The sequence below is a fragment of the Pipistrellus hanaki genome (genome assembly GCF_964339955.1).
Source record: "Pipistrellus hanaki genome assembly, chromosome: 1".
Lineage (NCBI taxonomy): Eukaryota > Metazoa > Chordata > Mammalia > Chiroptera > Vespertilionidae > Pipistrellus > Pipistrellus hanaki.
In genome coordinates, this window is record NC_140503.1 from 182,725,659 (window position 1) to 182,745,716 (window position 20,058).

General features: G+C 40.6%; 1 protein-coding gene across 14 annotated transcripts in view; it reads left to right on the forward strand.

Annotated features, from left to right (window-relative positions):
* Positions 1–20,058, forward strand: part of FRYL (FRY like transcription coactivator) — a 257,817-nt gene that overhangs the window by 148,358 nt on the left and 89,401 nt on the right. For 10 of the 14 annotated variants that reach the window (XR_014796398.1, XR_014796399.1, XR_014796400.1 and 7 more), the window contains 9 exons: positions 664–762; positions 2,215–2,316; positions 5,983–6,027; positions 8,377–8,480; positions 8,992–9,100; positions 10,858–10,944; positions 14,328–14,499; positions 15,493–15,625; positions 18,505–18,612. Coding sequence is in view for 11 of the 14 variants with exons in the window: in XM_084899633.1 (XP_084755759.1) it covers positions 664–762; positions 2,215–2,316; positions 5,983–6,027; positions 8,377–8,480; positions 8,992–9,100; positions 10,858–10,944; positions 14,328–14,499; positions 15,493–15,625; positions 18,505–18,612 (959 nt within the window). In the remaining 3 variants the exon portion in view is untranslated. The remainder of the gene's footprint in view (positions 1–663; positions 763–2,214; positions 2,317–5,982; positions 6,028–8,376; positions 8,481–8,991; positions 9,101–10,857; positions 10,945–14,327; positions 14,500–15,492; positions 15,626–18,504; positions 18,613–20,058) is intronic. The other 4 variants (XM_084899627.1, XM_084899631.1, XM_084899632.1 and 1 more) reach the window with 1 other exon arrangement.

Here is a 20,058-nt window from a genome sequence, read left to right on the forward strand (position 1 = left end):
AAAAGTTTGAGGACCCTTGGTGTAGAGAATCGCCAAGATGGTAAGGGAGTTGAAATTTTAAAGTAGAGGGATTAGGAAAGATCACCCCCTTCAAAGAGGTGGTGGCAGTTGAACAGAAGCTGGAGGAATGAGGGAGGGAGGCCTGCTGTTCCGGGGGGAAGAGCGTAGGCAGAAGGAACAAAGGCAGGCGTCCTGAAGCCAGAGCACGTATGATGTGTCCGAGGGACAGCAGGAAGCTAGCTAAGGGCGGCTTGATCCCAGTGCTGGGGCCGGGAGAGTGGGCGACGAGGCCAGAGTGGTTACATGGGAACCCGTTGCAATATTTCAGGTCAGAGATGTTGGACTCAGCTTAGGTGTACCTTGGGAGGTTTTTCCCTAGCGGTCCCTTCTGACTGCCTCCAGGCCACGGAGAATTTCAGCTTCCTCTGACAGCACCTGGGATGCCACCCGTCCCTGTGCCTGCATCCTCTGCTCGTGCTCTCAGGGCAGGGACCACGCTTACCTTACTGGCTTAACGTATGGCCAGTTGGCACGTTATGGTACTGTACTTCCAGGAGATCCTCAGGGAGGTATTAAGCAATTTCAAACCTTACGGAAAGCGCTTGTAGTTTGAACCCACCTTTGTAACCATTTTCTTACTTTCTGCATTATCTTTTTGCCTAGGCTGTTAAAAATGAAGTGAATGTTCCCTGTTTGAAAAATTTTGTGGAGATGCTTTATCAGACTACTTTTGAACTGAGCTCCCGAAAGAAGCATTCATTGGTATGAAGAACCATTTCAAATCTATACTAATAAAAGGGTAATATGCTAATTAGACCAGGAGACCTTCTGGGAGACCTTCCGGACAAAGCCATGGTGGCGGCGCCAAGGCAAAGGCGGTTAGCAGTGATTAGATTGGCGGGGGAGGGAGGCAGGCAGTTGAGGACGAGCTGGCTGGCAGGGGTGTTAATTGGGGGCGATCAGGCCATCAGGGTGGGACACTTGGGGGTGAACAGGTTGGTTAAGGGTGAGCAGGCCTGAAGGGGGGGCGGTTGGGGGCAACCAGGCTGGCAGGCATAGTGGTTAGGGGTGATCAGGTGAGCAGTTAGGAGCCAGCGGTCCCAGATTGCGAGAGAGATGTCCGACTGCCAATTTAGGCCCAATCCCACAGGGTTCGGGCCTAAACCGGCAGTCGGACATCCCCAAAGAGGCCCCAGATTGGAGATGGTGCAGGCTGGGCTGAGGAACCTCCTCTTCTTCCCCCTTCCCCCCCACCACCCGCACGAATTTTAGTAATTGTTTTATGAAGTCAGTGGAGATTTAAGAGAATTGTAAAAAGTAAAATTATCATATATCCAAAGTATAAAATAAGGCAAATTTTATATATTTTCTCCTCTTTTTAAAAATTTTTATTCTTAATTTTGCTAGCTCTGTATTTGATAGGTTAGTCAGACTGCATTCTAGGTTTCCGCCTGGCTCGACAGGTGCTTTAAAGTATGTCTTTCAATAAGGGAGAGGTTGAACGTACTCTTGTATTAAACTACAAATTCCTTTATTTTACATTGTAATAAAATTGCATCTTTTGTATTCAGAGATTCCCCCTTCCCCCTACTTACTCCCCACCACATAACCGCCCATTTCATGTAACTTTGAGGGATTTCTCTGAATTTTCATGCAACTTGGGGGAAGTTTGGAGAATTGGACCAATGCTTGACCACTTAGGGTAGAGAATAATAAACATGAGTCCCAGGCACTGAACTGAGTGCTTTGCCTCCTTTGTCTTCCTTAAGCCTCACAACCTCGTAGGATGTGTGTGACCATTACTTTCCACTCTGCGTCTTAGGAAAGTGAGGCTTAGAGCTGGGGAGGTGTCCTCCCTGGAGTCAGACACCCGGCAGATGGAAAGCGGGAGCTTTGGTGCCAGGCTGTCCTCTGATCCCGGGGCCCGTGCCCGTAACCGCTGTCTTGACTGAAGGAGGATGGCTCTAGGGAAGACAATAGCGTGCTCTAACGCAGGGAGGATACGATAGGTCAGAGAACGGTCCTTGTAGAAAATTTGCCCTTTGTTATGCTTTGTTACTTTTTTCTGAGGTCACGTTTCTTACTCTAAATGGTTAAACTGCATAATCGGAGTCTTTTGGTTTCCTTGTTGGTGGGAATAGACGAAATATAATTTACCAGTCCCGTGCTTAGTCGTGAAAAGTGTAAACTCTCTCTTTTATCTGTCTCCTGTAGGCTCTATATCCACTGATCACCTGCCTTTTATGTGTCAGTCAGAAACAGTTTTTTCTAAGTAACTGGCATATTTTCCTACAGAACTGTTTGTCGCACTTAAAGGTAAGACATAACCTCATTTCTGACCTGGTAGTGTATTCACTTATGCATATTCATTGACTAGCATGTAATGAATTTTCGTTACTTTTGATACATTTGAATAATTACCATATTTCATTTCTTATGCATACTTCATACCTTCTATAGGGAATCAATCATGTATAAACACGAAGAAACTTTTGATTAAAATGTCGTTTTGTCTTCATGAGCGCCAAATTATACGTTTTTAATGATGGATGTATTAATAGCATTTTCAACCTAACAGTGTTTGTTAATAAAGTCCTTAGAACTATAGAGTATTTATCTTATAAAACTTACTTTGTGTTTGAAAAATTTCAGTGATGTTAATTCAAGTCTGAATACTATTTAAAAGCCTTGATAATAAGATAATTACTAAAAGCACATTTCATATGCCCAGCCAAATTAAAGTGTGGTACTGGATCCACATAGATGTAAAAACTCCTGAAATTATTCTGACTTGAATCAACACCATTGGGCACATCTGTGTCGGGTCTGTGTTAGTGCTGAAAACAAAACTGGGAGATAGAAGGATCCTAATCTTGCCCAGATGCTGTGCTCACAGCTCTCACAGGATCTCCTTTCCTTCTGTGGGAAGGAGTGCTGTTAATGACTGACACGGGGGCTGGAGGGGGGGTGTGATGGGGGGCGATACTCCTCATTGGTGGGGGAGGGATAATCCTCTTCTGCATGTCACGGGAATGCTTGATTTGAAGACCGTTTTGATACACAGATTAATATTCTACAATTTGCTACACAGATTAATATCCAATGATTTGCTACACAGATTAATATTCTATGATTTGTTACACAGATTACTGTTCAATGATTTGCTTATAGGACATGTAAAAGGCAGACGTGAGCTTTCATTTCATCGCTCTAAGCTCAGGTTAAGACTGAAAACCTAATGCTTTCAAGGCCATGACAAGGCGCAGAGAGATTCCTTTACTTGTCTCTGGCCCCACAGCTCATTGTGGTCTTGTGAAAGACAGGACTGCCTCTCCTTTTCACACTTGAGGAATGATCCACTAGACCTGTGGTCGGCAAACTGCGGCTCACAAGCCACATGCTGCTCTTTGACCCCTGAGTGTGGCTCTTCCACAAAATACCACGGCCTGGGCGAGTCTATTTTGAAGGAGTGGCGTTAGAAGGTTTATGTTGAAAAAATTTGGCTCTCAAAAGAAATTTCAATCGTTGTACTGTTGATATTTGGCTCTGTTGACTAATGAGTTTGCCGACCACTGCACTAGACAACATTATCCTATATATCTTTTCCCTGATTTTATATATCTTTTTTTTTAATGCCTTGATTTTTTTTTTTTTTTTTTTTTTTTGGTAAGATATATAGGAAATATAAGTCTTTGAAAAATATTTTTAAAATTTTCTCCTTCTGCATCTGCATTGATTTTATTCATGTTTGAATGAGAAATGATATATTCTGCTTTGTTTATGAAAATTTCCACAGCCAAATCAAGCTGATTCAACACTATGACATGCAATCAGAAAATAAGTTTTTATTTACTTAGTTATATTACATACTGTTTTCTGTCCTTATCTTGATGATTTATATAGGGAGAGGTACTTAAAGGGTATTGATAATTTGCTGGGTAATGTGATTCTTCATACTTTTAATAAAATATATTAAGACTAGAGGCCCGGTGCACAAAATTTGTACACAGGGGCGGAGGGAGGCCAGTTTTCGCTCCCCCCAAATGCCCTCCCCTGCAGCCCTGTTAACCCCTAATTGCCCTCCTCTGCTGGCCCAGTCACCCCTAACTTCCATCCCTGTAGGCCTGAATGCCCACAACTGCCCTCCCTTTCAGGCCTTGTCCCTTCCAACTGCTCTCCCCTGCTGGCCTGATCCCCCCAACTGCCCTCCCCTGCAGGACTGGTCTCCCCTCAATTGCCCTCCCCTGCAGGCCTGGTGACCCCCACTGCCCTCCTCTGCTGGCCTGGTCACCCCTAACTGCCCTTCCCTGTAGGCCTGATTGCCCACGACTGCCCTCCCTAGCCAGCCATCTTGTGGAGGCCATCTTGTGTCCACATGGGGGCGGCCATCTTTGACCATATGGGGGCAGGCATCTTTTGTATTGGAGTGATGGTCAGTTTTTTATATTAACTATTATGTAGGATGTGCATTTAAGTGTTCTTAGAAGGTTGCTTTGTTTCATGACAGTTCATACTTTTCTGTTGCTTGTTGGAATTTTTTTATATATCTACATTTCCACCTAACATATTTGCAGTTCTTTCGCAGTACCTTAACTTTTTATTTTTGTCTTAAGGCTTTCATTTAAAATGCTCCATTTTCTTTGAATTCTTACCTCCTGATAAATACTTCTGGCATATTGTCCATGCTCGTGGATGGCTAATCTGCCAGGCTAAAGGAGATAAGAGCCACTTAGCATGACTATTTGGAGTATAGTTGTCTTGGCCATTAACCCTTAACTTACATTAAGGCTCTATTCAGCAGAAATTTTATGACTTGGTTCCTGTTTACTAGGTTTAGATGCTGGGGCAAGGCGGCTTAGTCTAGGTAAGAAATTGATTATTCAAGGGAAAACTACATTAATCACTTGTTGTGACAGGTATAATTTGTTTTTTATATATAGGAAATACTGGCTCAAGGTAAAGGCCTTACCTAAGCTGATTTTGTTTTGAGATTCAAGTAACCTCTTAATTAAAAAATAAAAATGTCCATAACAGTTTTTCATTTATTAGATCTAAAACTTCTTAAAATTGATTTTTAGTAATTTTTACTATATGCCAGATTCTCTGAATACGGTATCTCATTTAATTCTAACTGTGACAGGCTGAAAGAAGATAACTAAGTGACCCATGTTTAGGCAGCCAAAAAGTGATAGAGATAAGATTTGTATCTAGATGCATTCAGTGCCATAGCATTTGCTCTTTCTGGTCTACCATGTTATCTTTTAATGTACTATTAGGAATGATGCGGTAACAGATATTTCAAGAAAATGTTTTGGCTATAATTCTAGGATATTAAAAAGACATCCAAAGTCATAAAAATAAAAATAATATATATTTCAAGGCCCTTTAAGATTTTTAAAAATTATTATGCCAGTTTTTGAAGCTGATGATCATAAAAAATGGATTTTAGTCTTGTAGGCTCAGAAATAGCACAAGAGAACATCCAGTTTATTTTCATTGGAAATGTTAAATCTGCTACTTTTGTTCCAAACAGAATTTGGTAGTTTCCCATATCTTTATATCAACTGAGCTCATTCTGTGAAAAATGATTTTAAAGTTTCTGAAGAGCAATTAAGAGAGGAATAAGAGTACATATCACACAGAAATATTTTGAAGAATTTTTTCTACAGTGTATGCTTAATTTCTTTTAAAAATTAAACTTGTTTAAGTTCAATTGCAGTGCTTTGGAGAGGAATGATTAGATTGTTAAAAATTTCAGTGTTTTCTCTCAGATTGAGTATTGTAGATGTATCCCATGATTCCCCAAAAATTAGAGGATTTTTTTTTTTTTTCTGAGTATTTCTGGCCACTGTCTTGGAAATTTCAAATTTCTTCTAAATAGAGGCCTTGGTGAGGAGCTGTCTTGTTTGGTGCTTATTTTCATCTAACATGCATGTGCTGCATCTCATGTTTATGTTTGCTGTCTCACGTTGCTTTATTTAGATGCCATCTAACAACAGTATCAGAAAGCAAATAGAAACACTCCAGGTGAGTTGTGTCAATGTAAGACGTTGCTTTATCTCCTTCAAGTGTGGCTCCCCGCCCCCCCCCCCCCCCCCCCTTTACCCATTATTGCATTGCATGTCTAATAATATTTACTCGTGGCTTGGTTCTTGTATGGTGGCAAAAGAATACCACACAGCAGGAGCATGCTGCAGTTTTAATATTAAAGGGAGGCCCCAAGAAAATGAATTTATAATATTTGATAATGAATGTGGATTGTTAACCAGATTTCTCACTTTAAGATAGTCTATTTTACATTAGCTGTTATAAATGAAATTTTTTGAAGATTTGCAAATGAAGTTGAGACAGTAGCTTAGATTTGGAATATGATTCTATTGCAACACGTTTAAAACTTTTATCCGATTGATTTGGGTTTTTAATAAATTTTAGGGGAGGTTCGCAGTAGAGAAAAAGGGAAGAAAGAATAAAATAATTGCTGCCAAAGATCATATTTGACTGACATATCAAAATTTTATTATAAGTTAATACTATTGGATTTTTATTAATGTAATCTGACTGTTTACATTTGACCAAAATTGTAATGAGGCAGTTAGATATCTTTGTTTAAGGCTCAGGTCAGTTTAAGGTGTTTTTATTATTTAGGCATGATCGCAGCATTGTAGTGGTCAAATAAATAATAATTGATTTTTGTCACTTTTCATCTTGTTTTGCTATTGTTCATTATAAAGTAATTCTGCTTTGTTCACATAGTTGTCAGTCTTGGAAGTTTGAAAATCATGTATTTTTGTGGTGATTTGTGGGGTATTTTATGGTAGATACTTCAGCACTTAAGAAAATATGATAAACTAAATACTTTATTAAGCATTTATATGAGATAACTTTTATGTGGAATTAAAATTAAATATTTTAATGTATAATTTATATTATATTTTAAAAATACAATTTAATAGTGTGAAAGTATTATTTGGAGTGTACATAAAACTAATTGAATTCATATTTTGATATTTGACATCTAGGTTTTAAACAATATCAGTATAATAAAAAAGAAAGTAGTGCCCAAAGCTTGGTTCTTATATTTGTAACATCAGGGTGTCCCAATAAAAACGTATGCACACTTTGAATAATTATAAAGGCAGTGTTTATTAAAATACATTTCATTTTCAGAATGTAATAATTCCATTAATTATATCACATATTCATATAGATAAATGTGGTAAAGTATATTTTCTAGTGATTGTCTTTTGTAAAAATACCCTCAGTTGTTGCAACTTTTGCATAGTTTTTAGTTATAAGGAGTTAGATGTCCATTTTTCTGTATTTTAAAACAAAAATAGAATGGCCAATTACTTAGTATTTAAGGACTTCCTTTTGTCTGTTGCTATATATATAAAATAATTGTTCAATCATAAGAAAATACCCAAATAAATGCTAACTTATAGCAATAAATGCATCCTACAACCAGCATAAAGAGTTTCTCCGAATAAAATTGATGATTAGCTGCGTTTTCAATGTTCACAATTAAATTTCTACATGACTGGTCATTTGAGAACTTGACCTTTTATAATAGCTGGTATGCAGAAGAGGTTTGTTGATCAGATTGTGATTAAAATGGAAGACTTTTCTATTTTTAAATAGTAATAATTAAAAGTGTTCTGATTCTAAGTAAATAATTGAAGGTATAGACCCTTGTTGAGCCCTTATCATGTACAAGCAGTGTTTCAAGTGCTTTTCACATAATTTCTTGAGAGTGTGAGGTGGGTATCATATTGCCTTGTTTTTCGAGCTGAGCAAATTGTGGCACCAAGCGATAGAACAGCATCCAAGGATGGGGTTTGGCTGGTCACTCCTAATTTGAGAGATCATGCTCTTAACCCACTAGTCTATATATTTCCTCTTGTTAGGCTAGTCACTCAGTAATGTTTTGCATTATTTCATAAATGCAATTATCTGTAACAGCATTTGGTATTATAGATTTTGACTGTATATGGGTTGCAGTGAGTTAATTGCCAAGATTAGTAATCCTTCTATCATTATGCCAGTATTGTATGAACCATTTATTATCAAGTAAGTTGGTGTGTGTGCGTAATTTTGAAATTCTTAGAAGTATTATTATCATTCTAATATTGTATTATTTTGTTTTAAGTGGCTCTGGGTTTCCTTTGTTTATGGTTACTTTTGAGCTATCTGTACTTACTATATACCAAACATATACTTACCATATACAAATATATGCTTGCATATTTAAATCTGTCTTAGATTGAATAAGAAAGAGAGGAGCAAGGGCTATTAATTGTTGACAGAGAATGTATCCGTTCTTAAATGATTGCAAGTACTTAAAGTAAACTTACTTTAATTCTCTTTTGTTCTAAACAGAATAAAGATCCTAAAATGTCTCGAGTTGCACTGGAATCTTTGTACAGATTGTTGTGGGTTTATGTAATTAGAATAAAATGTGAAAGCAACACTGTAACTCAAAGGTAAGTGCCTTTTTTCTAAGTGTATTTTATTTATTTGTTTCTAATCTGACAGTTTAGATGTTTGTTTGTTTATTAAAGTTGGCAGTAATTCATGGAATTATTGAGCTTTATGTTTCTCTTTTTAAAAAAAATATTTTATTGATTTTTTACAGAGAAGAAGAGAGAGGGATAGAGAGTTAGAAAGATCGATGAGAGAGTCATTGATCAGCTGCCTCTTGCACACTCCCTACTGGGGATGTGCCCGCAACCAAGGTCCATACCCTTGACCGGAATCGAACCTGGCACCTTTCCGTCTGCAGGCCGACGCTCTATCCACTGACCCAAACCGGTTTTGGCTCCAAGTGTATTTTAAATAAAATATCGCTAAAACATATCACACTAATGGAATTTTAGTTAACATTACAAATACCTTGTGGGGGAATATAAATTCTCCTGACATATTAGGAGGAGTAGTTTGCGAATGTCCTGTTCACGTCGTCATCTCATCATGACTAATTGTTCTCCCCTGTAGTCGTCTTATGAGCATCGTGTCGGCACTTTTCCCAAAAGGCTCGCGCAGTGTGGTTCCTCGGGACACACCTCTCAATATATTTGTGAAGATCATTCAGTTCATCGCTCAGGTGAGTGTTTCGCCTCAGACTCCACGGGCCCATGTAAGTGATGAGAGTAATCTGTTGCAGTCACTTGGAGTATGAAAATTTGTTACACATCTGAAAGCATGATAAAATATTTATTACTGTTGAACAGTGGAAATAATAAATGTATGCTATAAGAAATAATGTATGCTATAAAAAAAAATACAAGGTGTTAATGGTGTGTGTGTGTGACGCAAAATAAGTTTGTCCTGCTTCTGCACACGTGGAGAAGGAAAGGAGAGCCACAGGTGGAAGGGCTTTGGTTCGGGAGGGCTCAAGAAAGTGTATGATCCCACCCTCAGTGCTTTTCTCATTACCTCTTGAGTATCTCGAAAGGTTGTGTGTGTGTGTGGTTGTTTTTTTTTTTTTTTCTTGAAAATTGTCTTCGTAATTTGTGTTAACCTCTAGGTCCTTTGATATACAATAGATACTAGGATCCACTGTAGATAGTTGAAGCCAAAGGGATTTTTTAAGGACTATAAGTAGTTCACAGAAGCACTAATAGTCTGAATGATTAAGAGGAAACTACAGAATTGCTATCAAGGAGGCTGCTGCCTCCACCATAATAAAAAAGTTGCCAAATTAGGAAATCGCCACAGATAATTTAGACTGGTGGTCCGTGCTGCTGCCACGATCCCACCGGTAAAGTAGGTTTCTCCCCCGTCCTCCTCCTCACGTTACCCAGTTCCCAAAGACTCCCATGAATGTACCACTCAGCAGAGTCTAAGCCACATCCTAAAGCCTGCTGTTATTAGACATCCTGGGAAATACCATTTTAGCTCTCCAGGAAATACTATCTTAGCTCTCCAGGAAATGCCATTTTAGCTCTCCAGTCTCTGCCGCCCAGGAAGGTGTGTGAGGAGGGGAATGAATGGATGCTGAGTGATCACACCGGAGGTTTTCACCACAGCAGCCCTGCAGAAGCATTGGGCTTCTCCTCAACCTAGCAAAATGTTTGATTCCAGAATGTTCATGGCATTCTCTTTGAACTAAAAATCTGACAGTTTAGACGGTCCATGCTGTAGTTATTTAGGAGTATTTAAATAAGATGAGTGCATTTCTATTTGCTAGACCACAGAACTGATGGTAGCTAAATAAGTATACATCTGTCGATAAAGTAAGTGAAAGCAAATTATGCCTTAGCTCTCGTATTCGGAAAAATGTGCCATTAGGTTGTATCTCTTTCCTCCCCCTTCGCCCCGCCTCAGTGCCCTTGGATTAATCACTTCACAGCAACACTCCACCAGAACTGTAAAAGTCCCTCAAACATCAGTTAATCTTACTGGTTAACTTTTTCCTTGGAGATGAACTTCCTGGAGCCCTATTCTTCCTGTCCCAGTCGGGTCTCTCGCTAGGCCAGCTGCATAGATAATGTGGGATTCTCTTTCATCTAAGAGAATTACTTCACTTAGATTTTGGTGAATGAATGCTTAAAACTTTACCCATTGGTTTGGGTATTAAATCATTTGATAATTAAATATCTATAACATTTTTATTATTTAAAAAATTTTTTTCAATTACAGTTGACATTCAGTATTACATTGGTTCCAGGGTTTTATAGTCATGTTTTTAAACTATAATTCGTAAGTATTTTTCTATATACAGCTAGATTTATGAATCTCTAGTGGGCACAGATCTGTGTCATTGCCATTATATCTATAATTCTTAGCATTATACCTAACATAGAATTGTAGCAAGTTTGAAGGATTTACTCATTGTGTGTGCTTGTGTTTTTTTTCTAGGAACGTTTGGATTTTGCAATGAAAGAAATAATATTTGATCTGCTCAGTGTTGGAAAGTCTACTAAAACTTTCACCATTAATCCAGAGGTAAAAAAAAATAATTAAATTATAGAGTAAGGCATTATTCTCAACTTTTTTTTAATGTGTTTGTTTGTTTTTGTTTTTTGTTGTTTTTGTTTTTAAGAACACAGTTTCTGGAATTGGACTATTAGACTCAAATTCATAGTTAGAAGTTCTACTTCTTACTGCAGGTGTGATCTGAGACAAGTTGTATAACCTTTCTGAACAGGTTAAGAGTAGTGTTAAGCATGGTGGAAAATAATCCAGGTTAGCCAGCTCAGCTGGATTCTAGAAGTTGTGACGTGAGCTCACATTTCTTACAGAAATATAAATACAAATAATATGAACAACAGAGTCTTTAATAAATAACCTTTATACATCATTTTTTGAGCACCTAGAGTGTGTTTCAGGTACTATTTTAAGTATAAGAAACAAAACAGACAAAAATCCTTTTCTCCAGATGGAACTTACAATCATAATTTTTTAAAGAAAAAAAATGTTATTCTACTTCTGTGGCCCTGTTTTTTACTAGTAAATTCTAATTCACTGTAGACAGTCAGTTTTCAGATTGTTTTAAAATATTTTACAAAGATATTATCAGAACTTAATAACATTTGAGAATGTAAAAAGACTATAGGTTCTCTCTGTTTTCTTATGTCTTTTAAATTACTGTGCTAGTTCTCCTCATAATCAAATCCTAAGATATATATTTATGTAGTTAACAAATAGGATAGAAAGTTATTGAAGCTTTTCAGTGTATGGTATTTTTTTAAGATAGAGTAATATTTACTTCTGGGTTTTTTAAGTGAGCATGTATGAGTGTTTTATATATATACTTCATGTGGTTTCCAGCAACAAAAATCACATAATGAAAGGCATTCTCTTAAATATCCATCTTCAAAAGTATTTCCTCCATTGAACAAGTTTATTTCTAAAAATAAGTCTCCTCACTGAGGTTCTAACACTAAGAGTAGAAAAAGTATCAGTTCTGTTGGTTTTTTGTTGTTGTTTTGTTTTGTGGGGTGTGTGTGTGTGTGTGTGTGTGTGTGTGTGTGTGTGTGTGTGTGTGTGTGTGTGTTTTGTGTATGTGGTTTTTTTGTTTTTGTTTTTTGTTTTTGAGAGAGAGAAAGAGAGGAAGGGAGAGGTATAGAGAAATAGAAACATCAATGAGACTGAGCCCAAACTGTGTGGAAAAAGTGTCTGCTGTTTTTTTGTTGTTGTTGTTCATTTAGGCTTACTTTATTGGGATTACCTTGGATCTGCATTTTCCTTTCATGAATCTTTTTAATCTTGTGAGACCTAGTTTAGGTAAAACCAGATAAAAGTATCCGCCTATTAATTTAATGCAAATTAAAGAGTGGGTAAGTGAGGGCCATTCTGTGGACCCTGGGACATTGTGGATGTCCCCACTTCCTTCCAGGGGTCTTGCATGACTGTGGGACATGACCATCTGATGTTTAGACTGAGGGAAGGCACCAGTGCTATTATATATAAAGATGAGTAAGCTTAAAACCTGAATCTTATTTAACTAAAAACAGATCTTTTAATAGAAGTTTTATTTTCTCCATGGATTCCAGTGAGCTGTCTTGCTTTAGAGGCCACTGGTGCAGGTCAGAGATAGCGGCAGCTCGGGCTGAGACAGTGGTGCAGACAGGGAGAATGTCATTTACTGAGAAACATGGGGAAGGATCAATTTGGGGTGGGGGGGCAGTGCATTTGGTTTGAACATATTAAATCTGAGACGTCTTTTTGCCATCAAGTAGGTGATTAAAGTGCTGTACATACGTGCAGTGGCTTTGGGAGAAGAACATGATGGTAGGAGAAGGCGGTCTAATGCTTAATATCAGATAAAGGAGGCTGAGCCTGAAACGCAGCACAGGGGACACAGCCCGCAGTGGCACAGCGTGGGGGGGCCTTACACAGCGGGGGCCAGACAGGGTGGGGATCTCCCTTTTCCGCGTCCCGCATGGAAAGAGAGATGAATGAACCGGTTCTAAGTGGAAGTGGCCAGGGATTGAGAAATATTAGAAATAAAAAGAGAAGACACAGAGATAGATTTTAAGCTGGGAGCTGGGTGGGTCGCCATCCTGTCTGCTGGAGAGGCAGGCATTTATTTTATACCCCAGTACCAGGAAGTAACACCAGCTTATTTGCATTCTTAAGAAGGCCCTAGCATGCCTGGATTTACATATCTAGCCCCCCCCCCCCCCCCCCCTGCTGACACCTGGGCTGATACGGAGGCCAAGCTGACAACATGTCACCCATCTTGGGGACACATGTTCCCAGGGCGTGGCTCTGCCTACGCCTTAAGTTCAGCTGAACATAATTAAGGAAAATTGCCCATGTGCCTTCCCAGGCGGCCCTCGACAGCACGGGCACACCGAGGGGGGACTGTTTCAGGAAGGAACACTGTCCCGTGCTGCCGAAGTCACCGGATGCAGGGCGAGTGCCCACTGTTGTGAGCAGTGTGGTCACTAACCATGGAGAGCTGCTTCAGGGAAGTATTCGGGGAGGGCTTATTATGATAACTGAGTACGGTTAACAGAAATGCGGCCTATTCCGTTGGAAGGGAAATGTTGAAGGTGCAAGAAAAGAGATCATCAATAGTATGATTTCCCCAAACACGTTAAGATCAGATAGCATTCTAAAGCCAGAAAGACCAACCCCCCCGCCCTCCCCAACGCCAATGAGAGCAAAGGAGAGGAGGAAGAAGCGCAGGCGTAAATGCGCTGGTGTGTGCGCTGGTGAGAGTTTGAAGAAAGTTGGATTTTTCTTTCGGTGAAGCAGGAGAAGAGAGGGGCGGGGAGAGGAGGAGGAGGAGGAGAGCTGAGGACAGATGGGAAAGGTTTGAAATAAGCTTTCTAGCGAGAGAGGAGAGCCAGTTGACCTCTGAAGTGCATGGGTGGCATTTGGGAATTTGACATTAAAGCACACTTCAGTGCCTGGATTGGTTAAGAAATGTTAAGTAGAGAGCTTCGTTTTCCTGTACCCAGTATTATTATTATTTTTTTTTCCCCCTGCAAGCAGACACTTTATTCATTGAGCCAAACCAGCGAAGGCCTGGGGAGCTTATTGAATTTATAGTATCCTGAGACTTCCCCCTGGAGATTCTAGTTCAGCAGGTCAGGGTGAGGCAAAGCTATCTGTCTACGCATTTGCCAAGTTTACTCCAATAATTCTGAAGCAGTGGGTCCACTGGGCAATATTTAAGAACCATTCCTCTCCATGGCTAATCCTTCTTGTTTTATTTTTTATTTTTATTAATTTCTTTATTGATTAAGGTATCACATATCTGTCCTCAACCCCCCATTCCCCAGTAATCCAGTATTATGTGACGAGATATTTTTCACATGAACAGAGCATTGGCTGAGAGTCGGCTCTGATCCTGAAAACGCTCTCTCCCCCCGCAGAGAATGAACATAGGCCTCCGGGTGTTCCTGGTGATCGCAGACAGCCTGCAGCAGAAAGACGGGGAGCCGCCCATGCCCACGACGGGGATCATTCTCCCTTCGGGGAACACCCTGCGTGTGAAGAAGATTTTCCTCAATAAGACCTTGACAGACGAAGAAGCAAAAGTCATAGGTCAGTGTTAACTCGGATAAATAAGACAGCTCGTTGATACAGTTTACTATGCTTTCGTAGCAGTTTCTGATCCAATCTAAAACATACGTGTTTACCTATTATGGTTATTCCAGTATACGGAGTGATTAAAAAATGAGTACATTTTTTTATAATATCCATAAGTTGTGAGGTTAAAAGTCTCCTGTTGAAAGCCTTATTTTCTTACATGACAGTATTTACTGCATTTCATTCTTCCTTCAAATTTTATTTTTAAAATTTTTAAAATAGATTTTATTGATTTTTTTACAGAGGGGAAAGGAGAGGGATAGAGAGCTAGAAACATCAATGAGAGAGAAACATCTATCAGCTGCCTCCTACACACCCCCTACTAGGGATGTGCCTGCAACTAAGGTACATGCCCTTGACCGGAATCGAACCTGGGACCCTTCAGTCCACAGGCTGACGCTCTATCCACTGAGCCAAACCGGTCAGGGCTCTTCCTTCAAATTTTAGTTCTGTGCATAATTTTTACATATACTAAAGCCAATCATCAGGAGAAGAGTATGTCACATTCGAAATGCCTTCTTTTGCAACAATGATAAGCTAATGCCTTTTTTTTTTTTTTTTTTACTATTACTGAATCTGTTGGGTGACACTGGTTAACAAAATTATACAGGTTTCAGGTGCACAGTTCCACAACACATCATCTGTACACTGTATTGTGCGTTCGCCACCTCATATGGAGTCTCCGTCCATCACCATTTATTCCCCCTGTATTCTCCTCCACCTTCCCAATCCTCCTTCCCCCGCAGTCACCACACTGTTGTGTGGGTCCGTGAGGTTTTTTTAATCATTTTTTCTTCTTTGCTCAATCCTTTCTCACACACACACACCACCTCCTGACAACTGTCAGTCTGGCCTGATTAAGAGGCGCTTATTTTTACAGAAAAGGAATTGTAACTCCTCCTCCTTTAATTTCCAACATTTATAACGGGTTTTTTTTCCCACCCCCAGGAATGTCAATTTACTATCCTCAAGTGAGGAAAGCGTTGGACAGCATCCTCAGGCATTTGGACAAGGAAGTTGGGAGGCCAATGTGTATGACAAGTGTGCAGATGTCCAATAAGGAGCCTGAAGATCTGATTACGTACGTAGCAAATTCATTCTTTTCGTTGCTGTTTCGGTTTCTGTCAAGAGTATGGATGGTTGGTTCGTGCTTACCTGTGTTGTTCCTTTCTCTCCGGGCGTTCTTCGGTATCGCCATCTGCTGCTATTGATACAGCCGTTCCTTCCACCCGCCGACTTCTGTTCTTTAGTCCAGATAGCAAAAGGCGTCCTGGGTTCTCAGTCTCGTTTGTTGTCAGTGACAAAGCCCTGCTCTTACTCTGAGTCAGGGGTTTTCAAACTACGGCCCGCGGGCGACATGCGGCCCGCAGAGGAGTCTGATCCGGCCCGCCAGGTTTTTTGGGCAGTGAGCGCAGCCAAGGTGTTACAGTAGGAATTAGTAGTTCATATAGTCCGGCCCTCCAGCTCTCTGAGGGACCGTGATCTGGCCCCCACTTTAAAAAGTTTGAGGACCCCTGCCTGAGTGACTGGTAAACCCTCGCTGCCTCAGAGGCGTGCGGGGACTGATTGGCTTATTAAGTCAGACCGGTGCTCTTATTCCAGGGCCCTGGTAAACAACAAGGAAAACCTGGAACTCTCCTGGGAGCCCGGGGAGCAGAGAGGACGAATGTATGAGGAGTTTCCCTGAAACAGGACTTGGTCCCTGCCCACCCCTAGTCTTGTCGCTGCTTGTCGTCCCAGCATCTTTTTTCCGGATCAGGGATTTCCTCCTCAAGAGAATATAGTTTATGGCAGTAACTTCCTTCCCTGGCTAAGATATAGCTACGTATTCTGTATAAGGGACAGCATTTTTCAGGTATTAATACCTGCATTCCAGGTCTCAGATGACCAAATTGGAAATTGGATCTCTCGATTTAATTCATACAGTTATTATACAATAGTGTGTAATGCTACCGGAATTTCCTGATGTGTAGTGTTCCCTGCGTGATTTCATCCTCATTTATGTCGATAAGTTTGCCCTCCCCCAGCTCCTCTGGCTGAGTGTGCCGAGCCGCAGCGATGGCAGCATGCCCCAGCCAGCCGTCCTTCTGTGACTCGAGCAGTGCTCGCTTCTGACAACAGCACTGTTCCTTCCTTTGCTCCACTCTCATCTTTGTTGACGAGATTCCTCTTTTGAGTGTTCATTTCTGTGAAATGCCACCTGAGTTTATCATTGGAGACAAGTAAGCCTCACACCTACACACTTTGCTGTCTGTGTGTGAACCCAATCACAGACGGGCAGTGACTGGTCATGGCAGAATTTGAAGAGTGACGTGGTTAGTCACTGATTAAGGTGTTCATCCGTTAAGTACGTCATGATTGGTGGACTGAAGAGCTAACAAACATTTTTATCCAATTACTTACAGTTAAGGTGTGGGAACTGAAGATTGAACCATGCTGGGACTGGTATTATTTAACTAAATTGTGGTTACCAAAGCTCATGCATATTGGAACCATGGAAAGAGACAACTGACTACATAAAATTTATCTGAAAATCGGTAGCAAATCCCGCTATAACAAATATGGGCCTAAAATATTTAAATCATCCAAATTCTTTTCTACATAAGAATTATTTTCTAGGCCATCTGAAGAGCTATTTGGATAAGTTAACTAAAAGCCTCATCTTCAAATATAGACCAAAATAAAAACCAGTATATGAAGATGTTAGATATTTAAAGTAAATGAAATCATTGAGTAACTAGAAGTAAATACAGTAGATTTAAATTGTATAAGCCTCTGAAGGAACCAGATGAATTTAAAAAATGAACACATTTTATTATATAAAAATTAAAGTGTGTGTGTGTGCGCGCGCGCACACACACACACACACACACACACACACTGAAGTAAAGTAAAAAGACAAGAACAAACCATACCAACATAGTGGTTTATGAGAAAGTCTGTTTTCTAAGAACCTTGTTAGTAAATTATATTAAATAAATTTTTTGTTAATTTTTTAGGCCCCCTCATAACCAATGTCTGATTATTTAATATCAGTATTATCCTATCTAATAAAATAGTAATATGCAAATTGACCATTACTCCAAGACACAAGATGGCCACCCCCATATGGATACAAGATGGCCTGCAAGGGAGGGCAGTTGTGGGCAGGTAGGGGTGACCAGGCAAGCAACGGATTGGGGCGATCAGGCCAGCAGGGAGGACAGTTAGGGGTGGCCAGACTGGCAGGGGAAGGCAATTAGGGGTGAACAGGCTAGCAGGGGAGGGCAGTTAGGGGTGATGAGGCTGGCAGGGGAGGGAAGTTAGGGGTTACCAGGCTGCAGGGAAGGGCAGTTAGGGGCAATCCTGCCAGCTGGGGAGCAGTTAGGCATAGATCAGGCCGGCAGGGGAGTGATTAGGGGGTGATCAGGCTGGCAGTCAGAAGTGGTTAGGGGCAATCAGGCATAGGCAGGTGAGCAGTTGGCAGCCAGCATTCCTGGATTTTGAGGGGGATGTCTGATTACCCCCGAAGGTCCCATATTGGAGAGGGTACAGGCTGGGCTGAGGGACACCCCTTTCCCCCGTGCACAAATTTCGTGCACTGGGCCACTAGTTGTATAATAATAATTTACTAAATATTAAATATTAGTTAAATTATATTTAATTACATTTATTAATTTGAAATAATTGTATTTAAAACAAGGTAACGTATATTCATTATTTTAACCGAATCGTTCCTATACTTGTTTTACAATTACTGAAACCTTTTTTTGTTTACTGTGTTTTTCCTAGAATTGCCTCTATATTCTTTTGTTCATTTATAAACTAATAATTATTTACTGAATGTATGTGTGTTCTTTTTTATATTAAATACATTAAACTTTCTGGGGTGGGTTCCTGTTTTCTTTAATTATTTTTCCAACTTTGCTTCAGTTCCCAGTATACGTAATAACTGAAGTCCTGTTGTGACCTATTTTTCAGGGGGGAAAGAAAACCCAAAATTGATTTGTTTAGAACTTGTATTGCTGCTATTCCAAGGTTGATTCCTGACGGTATGAGCAGAACTGACCTCATCGAACTGTTAGCAAGGTAAAGGAGAATCACTGTTCGCTATGTTGGTCTGTATCTCTTTTATGATCCCTTTAAATTTCAAACCAGCCCCGTTAACTATTATCACTAAAAGCTAATGATTTAGACATTTAGTACTTTGCTTGATTTACTTTCTAAACTCCCGTTTTGTCTTTCATGTTTGGTTAAACATGTTCTCCCCATTCGTGTTTAACTTTTATTAAAGTTCTTTTGTATTCCCTTGCAAAGCCCATTTTTTTCAACTCCCTCCCTTTCTATCTGGTAATATCTCGTGGGATTTATAAAACACGTTATCCCTTAACATGGGTGTTGTCCCTGTCTGATGATACGGATTAGGCAATTAATTTTTGTTGACTCCCACCATTATTTTTTGGCTTCCATTGCATTGCCCGCAGGGCTGCCGTTTTGGTTTCCCTTTGCTCTGTTGGCATGGGCATAGGTCTAAAAAAATAACCAAATAACATGACACCAAGCTTACATATTAGCTTTCAGAACTAATTCTAAGTTGAGGTGGTGGCCTGCTGAAAACCTGCTTTGTGGGTGTAGTTAAGAATTCCCTAGATAAGGGGTTCCCTCCGTCATGGATATTTTAGGGTTTGCAGCTCTTGTGGTCTCTGGCAGAGCTGCTCGTCTCTGCCTCGGTAGCTCAGAAGCAGCCGTAGCCAACCGGTGAGAGAGAGGGCCTGGGCGTTCCGGTGGGCGCCCGCCACAGTGGAACTGCATCTGTAATCGGCCGCGATGGCGGCATCCAGCAAAGGAGCACATGTCTGAACGGCGAATGCCAGTCTGCTTTCCTATTTCCTTTGCTTCTTTCCCCTGTGACGTATAATATATTCACTGATTAGTTTACTTCAGCAGAACGAAGGCTTCTAGGATCTGGTCTATTTTTGTCCCCTATTCTTCTTATTTGCAATCATGATGTCCAGATCCCGTGTACCTAAAAAATGAAGCAAGCAATCCAGCAAACCGGAGATGCATCGTAAATGTGTAGACCTGATTGCTGGCTCTCAGGCTAGTGCATCCCTTCCCCTGCCTTAGATGAGCCAGGCCACATTGCTCTTCTCCGCATGTCTCTGTGCTCTGAGTCGCTGAGGTAGGTGTCAGATGACGTGTGCACGTTCGTGGATTAGGGATGCTGAAGTAACCTCGTAACGCTGGCATCCTGTAGTCAGTCACTCTCCTCTCCCACAGTGGGCTCCGTGGGGGCCACTTTCAGACACAGCCCCGGGCTCAAGGCCCTTCAGCTGGCCCGTGTGACACTTCTGATGAGCTGCTGCCATTGCCGCTGCTGCTCCGGGCCGGCTCCCGCGTGGGTCTCGCCGCCGGGAGGCATCTCCCTTGCAGTCTCGTTGTCGCCGGAGGCTGGCTCAGGGGAGGCCAGGCCTGGTTCCCTCCTTTCACCAAAACCACCCAGCTTTCCTCCTCTGTCACGGAGCATAACGCCAG